The sequence below is a fragment of the Homarus americanus genome, unplaced genomic scaffold (genome assembly GCF_018991925.1).
Source record: "Homarus americanus isolate GMGI-L3 unplaced genomic scaffold, GMGI_Hamer_2.0 scaffold56910, whole genome shotgun sequence".
Classification (NCBI taxonomy): Eukaryota; Metazoa; Arthropoda; class Malacostraca; order Decapoda; family Nephropidae; genus Homarus; species Homarus americanus.
In genome coordinates this window covers 866,287-883,228 of record NW_024750825.1, presented here as the reverse complement: position 1 = coordinate 883,228, position 16,942 = coordinate 866,287, and the positions used below count along the sequence as shown (strand labels likewise).

The following is a 16,942-nucleotide window of genomic DNA, read 5'->3' as shown; positions in this document are numbered from 1 at the left end:
GCACTCACACCGTCTCTCGCCCACAGTGACCTTAGCCACCAGCGTCTCGTCTATATCTCTCCCCAAGCATTTGTTGGTCTTCGCAGCCTCACCACACTGTAAGTTATTACGTATTGCTATCTTCTCTCTCTCTGTTTTGAATTTATATACAGTATCCGCACACACACACACACACACACACACACACATTATATATATATATATATATATATATATATATATATATATATATATATATATATATATATATATATATATATATATATATATATATGAAATTATCTGTGCATGCGCGTGTGTGTGTGTGTGCGTGTGTGTGTGTGTGTGTGTGTGTGTGTGTGTGTCCAGGCGTAATATAAAACACTAACCATCATCTTCTGTTCGGCCTTACAGGACACTCTCCTACAACTTCATAACTCTCCTGGATGAGTCGACCTTCACTGGCCTACGTAACCTGAAGAAACTGTAAGATATTTGGCAGCCTCACTTCTTTATCACAATTTTATACAGAAGAAAGTTAAAAAATTTAATTTCAAACAGTTTTATGCACTTTCATCAGTTTGAAGCCCTGATTTTATATCAAAGTTTCGCCTTGAAGGTAATCCTTCCTATCCAATTTTCAGCTCGTGAAATAACGTTAAAAAATTAAAAGAATTTTTCATGCTGTCAAGAGATATTATGGTAGAAGTTGTGCTAATGGATAATTTATAATAATAATAATAATAATAATAATAATAATAATAATAATAATAATAATAATAATAATAATAATAATAACAATAATAATAATAATATTAATATTAATATTAAAAATAATAATAATAATAATAATAATAATAATAATAATAATAATAATAATAATAATAATAATAAAAAGATGGATCAATAAACATATATGTTATGGGAGCTTCCTTTAATCTTTAATAATGTTAATAAATGAAAAAATAAGAGACATACAAACATGTAATTTGTACAATACCACCTTGTAGCCCAACTCTAAAAAAAAAAAAAATCTTCATGCCAACAAACTATAATAATTATGTGCAACGTGTCAACAAACACACTAATCATGGCATCCGTTATCCGGGTCCTTAGTTCCGTAGTATTCGCTACTGATGTCCAATACAAGCATATAAAAAAACCTTTTCGTAATAACAAACTTCATTACCAGTTGGGCTATAAGATGGTACAAACCTTAACTTTCTATCCCTTAGACCTTCCATAATCTTAAACTTCCGTCTTCTTAACCTTCCATCTCCTCACCCATCTACGACCTCAACCTTCCATCTTAACCATCCATCACTTAAGCCATTCATCCCCTCAACCTTCCAGCACAGTTACCTTCAATCATCTAAAGTTTTCACCATCCTTTCAACCATCCACAATCCTTACAACAACTCAACACACCATACAGTATAATCATCGAGCTACTGTATATCAACACTAAGCTGATTTTTTGTCTTTACCCTACAGGAACCTGGAACACAACGCTCTTGAGACTCTGAATGATAAAATGTTTCACCACATACCCAGACTCCACCATCTGTGAGTACAATGTTCTTCCTATAGCCCACCTCCACCATCTGCCAGAACAACCCTACCGTGCCCAAACACCACCTTTACTTATAGACCAAACCTTTATTTACCTACACATCCATTCCACCACCTTCAACAGTAATATAACCTCTAATATATTGTAACATTTAATTAATAACTTACTCTACACATGTCCCTTAGCGTTCTTGAAACACCTGAATTTTCGCTCCCCTTAGGCTATTTCACCTGAAAATAATCACCTTAATGTTAACCTAATTAACTGTATCCTAACCTAACCTATCCCCCCAAGGCTGCATTAAGGTGGTTAATCTTTAGGTGTAATAAACTGGGGATGCGAATTTTTAGGTGATCCCCATTCTTCACGTATCAGTCTACCTCTTTTCAACTTAACGTCCTTCTTTACTCAACAATTCAAACATGATATCTCCACCTCTCTCTCTTAACTGCAATATTCACCAAGTGCTCGACATTTTCTCCCCATCTTTACATTTCGTTTATTTTCCCCAAAACATATCCCCGTATTCTCGCTGACTTTAATATTAATTTGTCCTCTGGCTTTCTCAACTTATTAAATTTACACGAAAACGTTTTATTATTTTATACCTTCATGCCTTATAGATGCGGGAAAGGGACCGACGTGAGAGAACCTAAAGCTAACTAGAGTATAGTTGCTTTTAGATATTCAAATAAAATTATGACCCACATATATCGTGTTTAGGCGGTTCCCATGACAACCACTGCCAGTGCTACCTGACTTAGGAATGCTTCAAACTTATTTAACTGATGCGCCAGGGCACAGGAAATAGTAATATGTGAGCGTTCTGGTAATGCACGGCTATGCAGCAGCATTTTAATAATCCCGCGCAATTTCAACACACGTATTTATGGTAAGACTATTTCAATTGCAAACAGTGTTAGTGAAACTACAATTGAGATAATTTCAAACTCACGTGGTTTCCAACATGACTTTTTAAATTCACAATGCACCACCACATTTCAGCCTATTTTAACCCCCCCCCCCCAAAAAAAAATTAATACCAATAATAATAATAATAATAATAATAATAATAATAAATCGGTTCTAAATATAATTATGCATCTTTTTACTTGCGTCACGCAGGTCACCTCGTCCTGGAACCTGCATCTTGTTTTATTTGTTCACTATATTGTAAAATCAGTTTATCCAAATGCCACATACACAAACCCACACATATTTTATATATATATATATATATATATATATATATATATATATATATATATATATATATATATATATATATATATATATATATATATATATATATGTGAGCTAATTACTCCCCTCATGGAGCTCCCTCACAGGGACAATTATTTCTCATTTAGAGTCTACTGTCAGTTTATCTACAAACTCTCCATGGTCCCCTCTGCAGGGAGATGGACGAGTGGCGTCTGTGTTGTCTAGCTCGTCACGTCGAAAAGTGTTTACCTGAAGCCGACGAGTTCTCTTCATGCGAGGACCTCATGTCTAACCTGGTGTTGCGGGTGTGCATCTGGATACTTGGCTTCATAGCTCTCCTCGGCAACTCTTTTGTCATCATCTGGAGGAGCATCTACTCTAGTGGCAATAAGGTGACCTTTCTCAGTTGTTGAAACTTTCTGAACTCACACAACTTATCCTGGCAGTGGCATCACGGGGGAGGATAATGGCCATACATACGTGAAGGACCCTGATCGTTGTTACTCGTGGGTGAAGGGCCATGTTGGTGGTCTCACATAGGCGAGAGACGTGGGTGACCTCTACAACACACACAGTCCCTCCCAAAGAGGATTAACCTCCCAATCGTGTAACATTTACAACAGGGCTAAACTTCTCCGAAATTCATGATTCCTCTAATAGGGTTGACTCCCCCGCCCTCCAGCAGATATGACCTCCCATTGTAAGTGACGTCTCAAACACACCTAATCCCTCCAACAAATCTAACTTCTCTCACACGAATGATATCTCCAACACAGGTGACAACTCCGACGCCTTTAACTTCTCCAACATAAGCTAACCAGTCTATCAAATTATGACATTAACGCCAACACATGCAAACATTGCAAGAAATAATTATGATCTCTCTTAGTGGAGTTGGACTCCCATTGACATAGTTAACCTTTAACAAGGTGTATCGACCTCTCCACCAGATGCACTCATTCCTCATCGTGAACCTGGGCGTGGGTGACTTTCTGATGGGGGTGTACCTGATAATCGTGGCAGTCGTGGATCTACAGTACCGAGGAGTGTATGCTGCTTACGAGCTCGCCTGGAGGACCTCTTCTCTCTGTCGACTGGCCGGCTTCATAAGCACTTTCTCTTCCGAGCTCTCAGTCTTCACTTTAACAGGTAGGTAAATGCTATATGTCAAATTAGAGGTCGGATGTTTACATGATACTGCAAACCAACTAAGAATCTAAATTTGTACTAAATATTGCTGTCATATTATAAGCTGTATGTTTACTTGACATTGTAGAGTTTGTTAGGAACAGACCGTTTACTTCCTGCTGTGCTCGGGGTTTTACTAAATGCTTAACGTTGGCTGATACTGATGCAGCAGTAGCCACAGCAACGGGAAGAGGTTTATCTGGGGTTAAAGCCATGGCAAGAGGTAACTTAAGGACCAAATATTTTAACACTACCGAAGGGACGCAGTGGAAGCTAAATTCTTACCTGCCCAAGCTATGTTAGCATCTGCACTTACCTTCAAGATATGTTGATTTACTTCATAAAATTATAACAAGTGCACAATATACTATGAGGCTGAGCGTAGTGGAATCTCAAGGAGCACTTTCCTTTTGTCTACACAAGGTCAAGACAATATATTTCCATAAAAATATTCCATCAATGTCATGAGTTTACTGGGAAGCGGAATACTAATTTATCATCTTAATCAATGAATAGCGTGAACTTCTCAACTCTAATTGACCAATTTGAGATATATAATATAATATACTTTTTATCCGCAATATCAAACTAGGTGATGCCGTCCCTCACATTTAAGCAACTAGTCACTATCCTTCAATAAGTAATATAGTCACCAGCCTTCATAAGTTACTGTATAACGTCATCCTCCCTCATATACGTAAAAGCAGTTACCGTTTCTCACGAAACTGACCGTATAGTTACTACCCTTCGATAATAATACATAATTGTTATCCCTCACGCATTACCACATATTGTAACTATATCTCCAGTAATAACATATTATTAAAACTGTGTCCATTCTATCACATAAGCATACACCCACCTAAGTCACTATTATAGAAGTAAGAACATGCACAGTCACCAATATGCATGCAGTATAACGCACAATTACTATTGCACTGTAACCTACACACGCAGGTGGTTCAAGGTTTGAGTATAGCAATCAACTCAATTTAAAAGAGTATAGTAAAAACGACAACGAAAATAGTGGTTTGTTGTGTGAAAGATGTTGAAAGAATCATTTGCTTTGCAAGTCACAAGACTGCTTAATAAAATAAGTTTTCCCTTGTACTAAATTATATATATATATATATATATTTATTAGTATATATATATATATATATATATATATATATATATATATATATATATATATATATATATATATATATATATATTAGTATATATTTTTTTCTGTTACTCCTGCTCTGAATGTGTCTTCACCAGTCATCACCGTGGACCGACTAATCGTCATAAAGTTTCCCTTCGGTGTGCGGCGGGTGAAGGGTAGCGTAACGCGCTCGGTAATGGCTGCTGTTTGGGTGTTGGTGGGGTTCCTGTCCGCACTCCCTCTAACACATCTCGAGTACTTCAATAATTTCTACGGTCGTTCGGGTGTCTGCCTGGCGTTACACATCACTAATGAGAAGCCTAACGGATGGGAGTACGCCGTCTTCATCTTTCTTGGTAAGTCATTACTAACTTTCCCACACAACAGGTAGTTATGTGATGAGTTTCACTGTGTTAATTTACCTTTTTCTTTGGCAATCGTTAGAATGTTGAGGTATCATTCCGCTTTTCCCTGAAGTGGTAATAATCAAGATTTTGTCTCATGGTTGCAGGATTAAGGAAATATAATTCGTCTCATATGAATATGATAATTTCAACATTATTAATAGTAGTAGAGAGTTAATGTTGAATAAAACTTAATATCAAAATGACACGGGTATTGACAAGGCTCGTCTTACAGTACTCCACACTAAAGACAAGTAAAACCGAGACCTTTGATTATGAATGACGTGACAATAGAGGGCACACTGGAATGAGTCTAGCTTCTTTCGTCTCCATCAATCTAATTATGGCACAGGTAGTATGGGAAGGATGGAGAAGATAGAAAGAAACAGAGAAGGAGGAGGTTGAGAAACATCTCTATATTTGTTGGGTCTCTTTATTTGCTCACCTCATCTCAATCTTCATTATTTCTCTTTTGCTCCGTATTCTTCTCTCATTTTTGGTCAACGTTTCTGCAAGCTTGGTAACTATTAACGAAAATAACGGAATTGATGAAATTCTTAACCAAATTATCCACATATATAGTCAATGCGCTTAATCATATCTTATACAGTTATAACCAGTTCAGGTTGTCATCCAGATTTATAACTTTTCCCAAAAAATTATTTTCCGCGGTCAATATAGCCAAAACATATTTGGTGGGGCAAAGAGTAATGTTTATAAGGTAACTTCCTGGTGATGTTGCAATATATGTTCAACAATGGTAAATTTTCCGGAATTGAAGACACTTTTTTTTTTCAAGGTTTAAGCTTAGTCTTCACTGTGTTTTTAGTAATATTTTACTTCTCCATAAAACAGAGTGATCTCTACAAAGAAATGTTTTAAAAGATATTATGAGAATTACTCAGAACTTCTGATTAAATGCTTCAATTTCTCGATTTAATCCTGGATAATCCACCGTCGTTCTGGGAATTACCTTCTTTAAATTTTTAGTCATGGCCACTAAACGTTTTCCAAACCAACACTCCCAAATCTTGAAATAATGGATGTACTTTACAGTTCTAAACTTGTTGTCATTCGGGGTGATCGCCGTGAGTTACGTGTTCATGTACGTGGCGGCAAGGGACACACACACAGCAGCAAGGACGAGCACTGAAACCCGTGGAAGTGATGGAGGCATGGCGAAGAGAATGACAATGATCGTGGCTACGGACGCTGCTTGTTGGCTCCCCATCATCTTCCTGGGTATTGCTTCCCTCTGTGGAATCACCATCCCACCGAAGGTAATAATAACCTTGTTTGGCATGGATAGGCAATGCAAATGTGATGACCCCTGTACTTGCAAGCAACGTGTCACGATAAACTAGCAAGTTTTCTTTGAACCAAACCAAACCGACATTGTTCAATAACGCGAAAAGCTAAGTATTAGGTTGGCATAAACACAAATTAGGAACTTGGAATGAGAGGACAATCTTAAGGTGGAATGTATAGCATTGGAATTAAGTGAGGTAAGGTGAACTTGTTCAAATAATATTAGTAGAGATGATTGTCACTATTCATATTCTGATTGAGTAAGCGACTGACAACGCCCAAATTACACAATAAAAATATTACTAATTCTTTTATTTTCATCGTCCACCTTTTCCTTACACCTGTGAGTCTTTCATAAGTTGTCCTGTTACTACTACTTCATCGGTTCACCTTTTTATGCTGTTAATAGTGTGATGATATGAAAAATGTTGTTCGTAATTGTCTTAATTTCTAGCATGGAGTAATCTGGACTTTGGTTTTCTCCACTATAGGTGTTTTCGTGGATAGCGGTATTTGTTTTGCCACTGAATGCTGCAATCAACCCAGTGTTGTTCACGCTCTCGACAGCACCGGTTAGGAAGAGACTTAACTACCTGCGGCAGGGTGTTACCAGCAAACACAAGAGATCAGCATCAGCAGTATCAGGTCAGCAACTGCAACTACACCTTTACCTCCGCATAAGGCCGGCATGGATAGTTTAATGTTTACAGCTACCATATTCCTCTACCTCTTCACCAGGCAAACCTCACACCTTCACCAGAAACTCTTCCGCGCTATTTTAAACGAGTAGGCTAGTTTCTTTAAATATCAGATTATACATAACAAAGAAAGAAGTGGTTTGTCGAGGTGTGGTAACGTGGAATCACCTGGGGTGTTTAGGTGTGATGACTTGTTGAATTTTCGAGAAAAAAATCTTGACACTATCGCTATTCAGCGTGTCGTACAACCACACGCACCTCCCTCCACTCACTCCTAATCCCGAAAATACAGCCCCCACACCCTTACAAATATCCAACCAATCACCCCAAATAACCACATACACACACACACACACCATGTGGGTAGATTATATAAACGTAGGGCATCTCGGAAGATGAGCTGGACAATCTCCCACGTTAGGTGACTCGTACTGTCCCACGAAGCAACTTATTCAGCTAAGCAACTTATTCAGCTGAGAGAAACCCCTGCCCATGAAAGGGTTAAAAGCAGGAGAACACCAATAAAATTAGTAGAGCCATCGATATCATGACAAAAGGAAGGGCACAAATTAATAAAGGTTTTCCAATTATTTCCAATATTTGTGGAAATTACTCTAAGTTGGAAATGGTGCAATTACCCTACTTTTAATTTTACAGAAGAGATACTTAAAACTAAACTTTGTAACTGGCAGATTGCATCGTAGGATCATTATTCAACGTGTACATGAATATTATATATATATATATATATATATATATATATATATATATATATATATATATATATATATATATATATATATATATATATATATATATATATATATAAATATAAGAGAGAGAAACATTGCCATCACATGTACCGATGATAAAGTATACCATATACTATATTTTATCATTACTACACGTGATGCCACTGTTTTGTCATCTACTGTATATAATGCAATGGATTTGAGTAAGCTGTTATAACCTAAGCATAATAAAGACGTGTTACTCCTGGCAGGGTCCCGTCTGGCGTCTTCATACAAGACCCGCATGGCGACAGACGTGACGGATATTGCCCAACAGGGTGACAATGATCTTCGAATACTAAACGTCACCCATAAGTCTCCTCTCGGGGACAGAAAGGTGGCCATCAACGGTTCGGAAGATTCTCTGCCACCCACACTAAATGGTGATGAGAGTATCCAAGCACCTCAGTATCCACAGAAATCTTTGTCATCAGAAGTTTTTCAAGAGGAAACTGATTCTGGGGCATTGGAGCTGGTGCCCCTGAAAGAGCTCACTACCACCACTCCTGGCACCAAAAAGGCGTTAAGTCGTAAACACAATCGAAAGAAGAATCCCTCCGACAACCGTTACGATTAAAAGTTACAAAGTTTCTATTTGCTTAAAGAAAATTAAGCAATAACCATTTTCTATTAGGTACATTTACTATGTACTGAAGAATGTATATTCTTTATTTTATGAGTACTCTATACACCATATTATTCATCGCACATACCTTTCATTTAACCTTACCAAAAGCCGATTTTCGAAGTTTTTGTTATTTATATGCTTTTGGGGGTAGAATGGCCATGCGACTGAAGGTAAAGAACACAAAATAAATGCCCTTCTTTTTTTTTAGGCCGAGGTACACACATTTTTTCTAAATCATATATGCCCTCAGATATCAAAGATTTAACAAGAGAAACGTGCTCCAAAGGAAATATGCAAAGAAACTCATTAGACATGGAGAGTCATTCAGTAGGTGATGCGTTTCTTTCAAATTTTAAAAGCATAAACAGAGCTGGTTGATATTGCAGATTATTTTAATAAATACTTTATTAACGTTGGTAAAATTTGTAATAGGTAATATTGAAGCGGGAGATAAAAATTTTCACTTACTTTCAAAAATGAAAGAATCTTTATCACAACATCTACTGTAATAATGTTCCAATATGTAGATGGGTTCGAAAGTGCCCTGAAAAAGCATTTTCTGAGTATTCAAATCAAGCACAATTTTAGGAATGCTATCTCTCAAAAGGCTCATCCATTCTTGTCTTCACTAATGTATATGATGGCCAAATTAAATAGGTATATTTCAATAACTGTTACAAACTAATAGATCTCACTGTTGATACAATTAAACTCAAGATCTGATATTATTGTATTATTATTTTGTGTGCAGTATACTTGTATATTTTTATGTACCTTTGTCCATACAGTCTCCAATTAAGAAATAAATATTAAACAGACACATTATTACTTTGTTGTATTTATGTATGTTCTTATATAAAAATACTCGGATATTGGTTTAATTTATTTCTACCTTATCACCCCGCCACTTTCCAGTAACCTGAAACAATCACTACGTAAACTCGCCCAAAAAAGTTCTCGAACGCTCTAAGAGTCATACAATATGACAAAACGAACGAAAAATCTGATGAAGTTTTATTTAATTACAACTTTTCACCTGTAAATACCATACACATTAGTAACATATATCAATAAGAAATAAGGAGTCACTTCGCAACCAGGCATACCAGCCATTCTGAGATGACACGAGCCATCGTGCTTATTTTGAAATCTGTCATGCTCAGCTGTTCGAGAACTTTTTTGTGACGAGCGTACTTCCACTCATTGCGGTCTTCCACCACTGGGAGTATTTTTCCTCACACATCCGCCCGATACTGCGTCCCACAAAGAAAATAATGTATATGATATGAACAATATATTCGGGACCTGAAAACTAGTGAAGTGTGAAAATAACTAAGGAAAGGTGACACTTACATCTCACAAAACGTTAATTACAATCAAAAGGTTCTTACTTTGTTCAGCATCTGCTACATGGAGTTCTTTATACCAAAATAAGAAAAAAAGTTTAAATATGAGCGTCAACTTTTCTTTAGGAAACCATACATTTGAATCGTTTTCTTCTATTGCCGATGTAAAAGAAAATAGTAATATTTTCATTAATTCATTATTTGGGGGGTAGACCATTATTAGATGGGACCTGGTCTTTTATCCAAAAATAATTCATAAAATAATGTTATTCTACAAAACTTCATAATTTTGTTGAATATAAATTTTTAAGAATAATTCCAAAACCTTGTAAAGCTACCGTAAATTCTTTAAAAATAATTATGCACTGACAGGATATTACTAAGACTAATTGTACATCGCAGGTTTTCTCTACATTCTCTAGTTTAATTCTTTGTTAACACTAGGCAATGAATGTTACAAAAGGCATTTCATCTAAAACAAGCAAAGGAGTGATGACAATAATACAGTAAATGAGACGAGAGATAATAAAAGGCTGACCAGTCTTTTAGTAGTACTTAAAATTACTTCGTTTTCTCTAGTACATACATATTATGATAGAAAACGTTTATCATGCAGGTACAGTAGCAACTAGAGGGCCAAGCCATTTATCCTAAGTTTTCCCTTCACCTTATACGACACTGCCATTTCGAGAAAAGTAATGTGTGCGCCAAGAATATTTTTTATCTGAATTAAAAAATCATTACTGTATCGCTTTGTTGCTTCTCTCCTACAAGATAATATTCTATGTGGCCCTGACGCCGACGTTATTTACATATTTACCGTTCAACTTTGACCATTATGTCAAAATTCACCTTCATCGAGAAACAGTAAAGTTTTTTTCGATGACTTCTGATCAGAAAAATAAAAAATCATGAGGGATACATCATACCTCCAGGACCAGGACTAAATAACCTTAAATTAAAGGGCAAATATTGTGACAGCAAAATGAATAAAATAGAACGGAAAGGAGAAGCTGAATAAACAAAGGCGAAAATTATACAAGAAAAAATGTAGATGAAAAGAGAAAATTATGTGCGAAAAGCATTCATAAATGAAAACAATATGAAGAAGGTGCACAAGAGAAAACGCAAAGGAAAAGTGAAAATTCTGGGAAATATGGACGAAAAAAATACGAGAATTAATAATTAAGGCAAGAATTTTACAGAAAAAAATGGATGAAATACACAGGAACAATGGAAATTGTAATAAACCTTCATAGTTTCCATGTAGACATCACGTCTACAAGGAAACCATGAATTGTGATGTGAAAGGTTTCTCCCACAATGATTAAGAATGAAGAATAAGAGCACATGTACCGTACAATGATAATCACGATCAGTTTCTTGACTGGGTTAGATCTCATATGGCACTGCCCCCTTCACTCGTGCCTTTACAAGGGCCTTGTCATATAAACATTCCACAAATCGTTACATTGAGTCTGTCGAATGTAAACAAACACAGGGCTGCCACAATGCACAAAACCTGATGAGTCCCTGTAAACGCATTTCCTAATGATGGGTACCGTACATAAAACATCCCTCACGTGAACGACATCCATCTTACAGTCAGTGGAATTTTATGTGTTCAATTACCTGCGCGCGCGCGCGCCCACACACACACACACACACACACACACACACACACACACACGAACTGACCACGGTCATACATGTTAGTTCACGTAAAATCAGACGATTCATATTACGTTGAATAACCCATAAAACATGTGGTTGTAACTTCTTTATTGAGTTCCCCAGTTGAGCGTCCATTTTCTTATTACTTCAGGACGCCTGAGGTCTCCGTTTTCTTTCAATCATGTACCTCCGAGACTCTGCTATTTCTTAATACCTTACACTCTCAACTTGATTAATGAAAAACACGAAGTCACAGTGACTGGATTGCTCTGCCAGCTACCTAAAGAACACCCCACATACTGTCTGGTGGTTTGATGGCAGCGACCTTAAGTTAAGAAGTAAGTTAAGTACCCCCTAAGGATTACTGACCACACAAAAGGGCAGTATACCAGCGGAAATCATTACTCCTACCAAAATGTATATGCCTGCTAAATGCGTGCTTCCCTGCCCAAATTATGTCCCTGTCATTATTATTCCGACGCCAAAAGTATTTGCCGCTTAAAAGTCTATTTTTTCACCAAATTGATATTTACCCAAAATTCTACAAGATTTTATCGCTGTGATGGTATTATTGCCGCTAAATGGTGTCATACGTGAGAAAAGAAAATGTGTCACATCTGAATGAGTAGGTACATAGTCAGATATGAAAGGGGCAGATTCACATGTATGTGAGAAGGGGCAATGTCTTACGTGACAGAGAAGAGTCACAGCAGTAAAAGCCGTCAATGGTGTCACCCTTGAGATGAAAAATGGTACATCAGTGTCACCCTTGACAAAGAGAAAGCATACATCCAAAGAGTGCAATCAACTTGTATTTTTCTTAAGAGGAAATTGTAACGCGACCAGAAGGGTTAGAATTTTCATCAGCGAATGGATCAATTAATTAAGCTCCACCCACTTTTGGCGTCCTTAGCAACCATTACGATTCAGAGAATTTGAGTGGTTGTTGGTTACTAAAGAAACAACCTGACACAGCGGTAAGGTTATGGCCACTTTTGTATGTCCACTGTCTTTTATAAAGAATTTTTTTTTCAGCTGAGAGATATGTTTTAACGTGAAGAAACGCCACTGAATAGAAAGTAATGCCCACCAATTAGACAAATGTGGCATCGTTGACACACTTAGCATGCAACATCCAATTAACTTCTAAAAACTGTAATAATTGCCAGGGTCGTCAAAACTGGGTGGAGCTTAGTTGACAGGTCAATTTAGGCGAGCTGTATAAACCCTAACAGGATTCCTTCTTCCATTCGCCCCCTCACCTTCCCCAAGGATCCTCTTACCGTGAGAACTTAATTAAAAACTGAATCAACTAAATGATGAAACCTGCATACAAAGTAGCTTTGTGCTCGAGTGAGGTGCCAACTAATGGTAGGTGGAACCATTTTCAGACGATAAATTTCATCTTATAACTCCGTGAAATAAGCATGGTAGCTTATTTTATTTTTTCTTACGTCATATACAGAAAGTATATGATACGTAGGCGAAGTCATATCCACAAATGATCTGTGTGCCAAATTTAACCCAAACCCTGAACCAGACCCTAATATTCATAATAAAGAAAAGTATTGGTTAAGTTAAATATGAATAAGTTGAAGATTGGTTAAGTTATGTTAGGTTACTTAAAGGTAGGTGAGGTTACCTTAAAATCAGTTCAGGATAGAATAGGTACTTATAGTTTGGCTTGAACTGGGTAATGAGGTTTGATTCGTTTAAAAATAGTCTAGGTTCGGTTATGTTAGATTAGGTTGCGAGCAGTTAATGTTAAGTTAGGTTAGGTTTGGTAGCAAGCAAATTATGTTAAGCTATCTTAGACTGGATTAGGTCAAATTACGAACAGATTGGTTTATATTAAGATTCCAGCAAGGAGAAGTTATGTTCTTGGTGAAGTAGAGATTCCCCAACAGATGTGTTCACCATGACAGGGGGGGAAGCACAGACGGTATGTTATAATTATATATGAATTGCATAACTAAACAGATAAAAAAACATCCAGCCTTTCTTGTCGAGGACTGAAACACATAATCATATGGACAGTGAAGACTACATTATTATCCGCATGAACGACAAAAATCAAAATGACGGGATATAAGACAGAGTAAAGGGGAGAAACTTTAAGGCTACTTTGTGCTGTCAGGCGCGTCGACCGTCCAAGTCCATTAACAGATCGAAGAAAGTTTTTGAAAGCTTCTCAACACCAGAGAGTAACATCTGAGCACGTGTGTCTTTCTTAGTGAATGTCGATCTTTTCGCACTTTAAATATTTTTTTCCAACTGGCGCGAATGATCGAAAATTAAGAACATAATTAAATTCCTACATGCTTCTCGTTTATTACCTTCCTAACCAGTGTATCCGGTCCGTATCACTATGATATACTCAAACTTCAATACGGCCTTATCTTTTCTATCTAGTTTATCACTGTTACCTCACAAAACCAACCTTACCCCAAGCCCCATCAACACGTCCATCCATACAACACTCGAAGCTTCGGTAACAAAAATTAATAATAATAATAATAATGATGATAATAATAATAATAATAATAATAATAATAATAATAAGTAATCAACTGCTAACGTGGGGTTTGATTCACAAGAGCTTGGTGGTGTTAGTGTCGACCATGAAACAAGTGTAGAGTGTGAGAACAATTTGTTATTGGTGGTCTCTGGTGCACACTATATCGCAAACTAACTGACGCTCCTCCACCAAAGTGCACTAAAGGGAAATCTGGTGTGTGATGTATGTGTTCCTGGTGCTGCTGGGGGCCAACACTGGCAGACGGTGTGTGATGTATGTGTTCCTGGTCCTGCTGGGGGCCCAACACTGGCAGACGGTGTGTGATGTATGTGTTCCTGGTGCTGCTGGGGGCCCAACACTGGCAGACGGTGTGTGATGTATGTGTTCCTGGTGCTGCTGGGGGGCAACACTGGCAGACGGTGTGTGATGTATGTATTCCTGGTGCTGCTGGGGGGCAACACTGGCAGACGGTGTGTGATGTATGTGTTCCTGGTGCTGCTGGGGGACAACACTGGCAGACGGTGTGTGATGTATGTATTCCTGGTGCTGCTGGAGGCCAACCCTTGATGGCGGTGTGTCGTTCTTGGTGTGATTATAGCACTAACTGAGGAGCCAATACTGACTTCAACATATACACCGTCGCGTTTGTTACCCTTCGAGAAGAGACTGAAAAAAACTATGGCAGGTCAAAATAACGTGTACAATAAAAAGCCCTTTGTATGTAGCAGGACTATTCGCCCCGGGCGTAAATGGTGGCACCACTAACCCTGAGTAAATCCAGTAGCGATACTACAATATTTATCTATCTATCTATCGATAGATGGATAGATAGCAGAGCTAGTACCAATATTTCTCCGGTAAAGGATAACAGTTTTTAAGGAACTTGATTATACTATAGGTAAACGTACCCGACTTTGTAAATATGTATATTCACATTTGCATGTCCTACACATAGTAAAAACACCTCTTGGCCCATCCGTCAGAATTATTCTTCATTTTCAAAATAAAAATTCGCAACGTAAAATCTTATAAAGATTGACAAAAGTGCCACGTACTTTAAAAATTCTTAGTGAATTCTTGAGAAAAAAAAATCCTCATTTTCCTGCTGGAGCAACTTGATATATCATGTGGTCGTCAGATGGCTTCTTTTAGCTGAAATTGAAACTTCGCGAAATTTTTGCCAACTTTTGCAAGGATTTTACTAACAAACTTGAAATGCATTTTCTTACAACTTCTCTCTACTTGCAAGGGGATACTAATGTCTTTTTACATCTTTTGGTCGTCAAATTCCTCCTTCCCTTTCATATTTATGATTTCATTTTTTTTTCAATCTTTGAAAATAAAAATGGTTATCTCCAGGAATCTAAAAAAAAAAAAAAAAAAAAAAAAACGATCAGTGCACCGAGTTTCAGGGGTCTTTCAGCTGATAACGACATTTCCCAGACATACAGCATTTTTAAGCACCGAATAATCTTTACATCGACTTGGTACAGCATATGAGAGCTAAGTCTTTGTAGACATACATAGATAGTTATTTAGTTACGATTATGAATACAGGCGGAACTGACCGCTCTGCTCACACGACCTCGCCAGTATGTGTAATATCGTATTATCAACATAAAGTAACAATTCAGTTGGTATGTCCCGGAAAAATAATAATCTCATCTAAGAACATCTTGCATGACCCAAACGTTATAATTGAGTTACCCAGATTAATAATATTACCTGTGGATCACCAGCTAATAATGCTAAGCCCTGCCCTGCCCAACCAACCATTCAGAGGTCGTGGGCTTAAAAATGCGTAAAGTTAGCGGCTTAACAAACCTAAATTAACCTAACCTTGCATATATCTAATCTAGCATGAACCTAACCTACCCACACTCAATATGCATTAAGTTACAAATTTACTTTTAAGAATGACTGATATATTCTTCAGAGGTCGTGGGCTTAAGAATGCGTAAGGTTAGCGGCTTAGAGGTGGTGGACGTCAAACTAGACCGCTGTGACTCGGTCGAGTAAGTGAGAGATACATGGAAGCTAAGAATCCTTGGAATTACAGGAGACAACTCGGTCTTTTGAGCAAAGTGGTTAGTGCCGTCGGTACGCATGTAATGTAATGTAATGTATTGTGATGTGATATATGTATGTCGGCAGCATAAATCGAGGTCGATGTTAAAATTTTCGTAATTGGTATATACTGTATATGTCCTCCATGTAACATAGACATGAATTATTGTCTTTCTCACAACGCATATCACTTATTATCCCCAACAACCAAAGGAGGACAAGAGTGACGCATCTGTGTACCCAGGAGTAATGAACACGATAATTTGATCAATAACATTGAATTTTTATTAAATTTGGAATATAAATTCATCACAGCAAGATCTCCGACGAGCCTAATCAGATGAAGTAGCAGGAGGTAATACAGTATCTTGTGTTATAACTGTACTTGGAAGAG

The 16,942-nt window shown here is 37.2% G+C and overlaps 1 protein-coding gene across 1 annotated transcript in view; it reads left to right on the top strand.

The window, feature by feature from the left end:
- Window positions 1-9,757, top strand: part of LOC121854215 (G-protein coupled receptor GRL101-like) — a 121,192-nt gene extending 111,435 nt beyond the window's left edge. The window contains exons 18-26 of the mRNA XM_042348722.1: window positions 27-98; window positions 394-465; window positions 1,474-1,545; window positions 2,970-3,168; window positions 3,727-3,925; window positions 5,231-5,470; window positions 6,575-6,798; window positions 7,318-7,471; window positions 8,528-9,757. Of these exons, the coding sequence (XP_042204656.1) occupies window positions 27-98; window positions 394-465; window positions 1,474-1,545; window positions 2,970-3,168; window positions 3,727-3,925; window positions 5,231-5,470; window positions 6,575-6,798; window positions 7,318-7,471; window positions 8,528-8,892 (1,597 nt within the window). The 3' untranslated portion in view covers window positions 8,893-9,757. The remainder of the gene's footprint in view (window positions 1-26; window positions 99-393; window positions 466-1,473; window positions 1,546-2,969; window positions 3,169-3,726; window positions 3,926-5,230; window positions 5,471-6,574; window positions 6,799-7,317; window positions 7,472-8,527) is intronic.
- The last annotated feature ends 7,185 nt before the right edge of the window (window positions 9,758-16,942 follow it).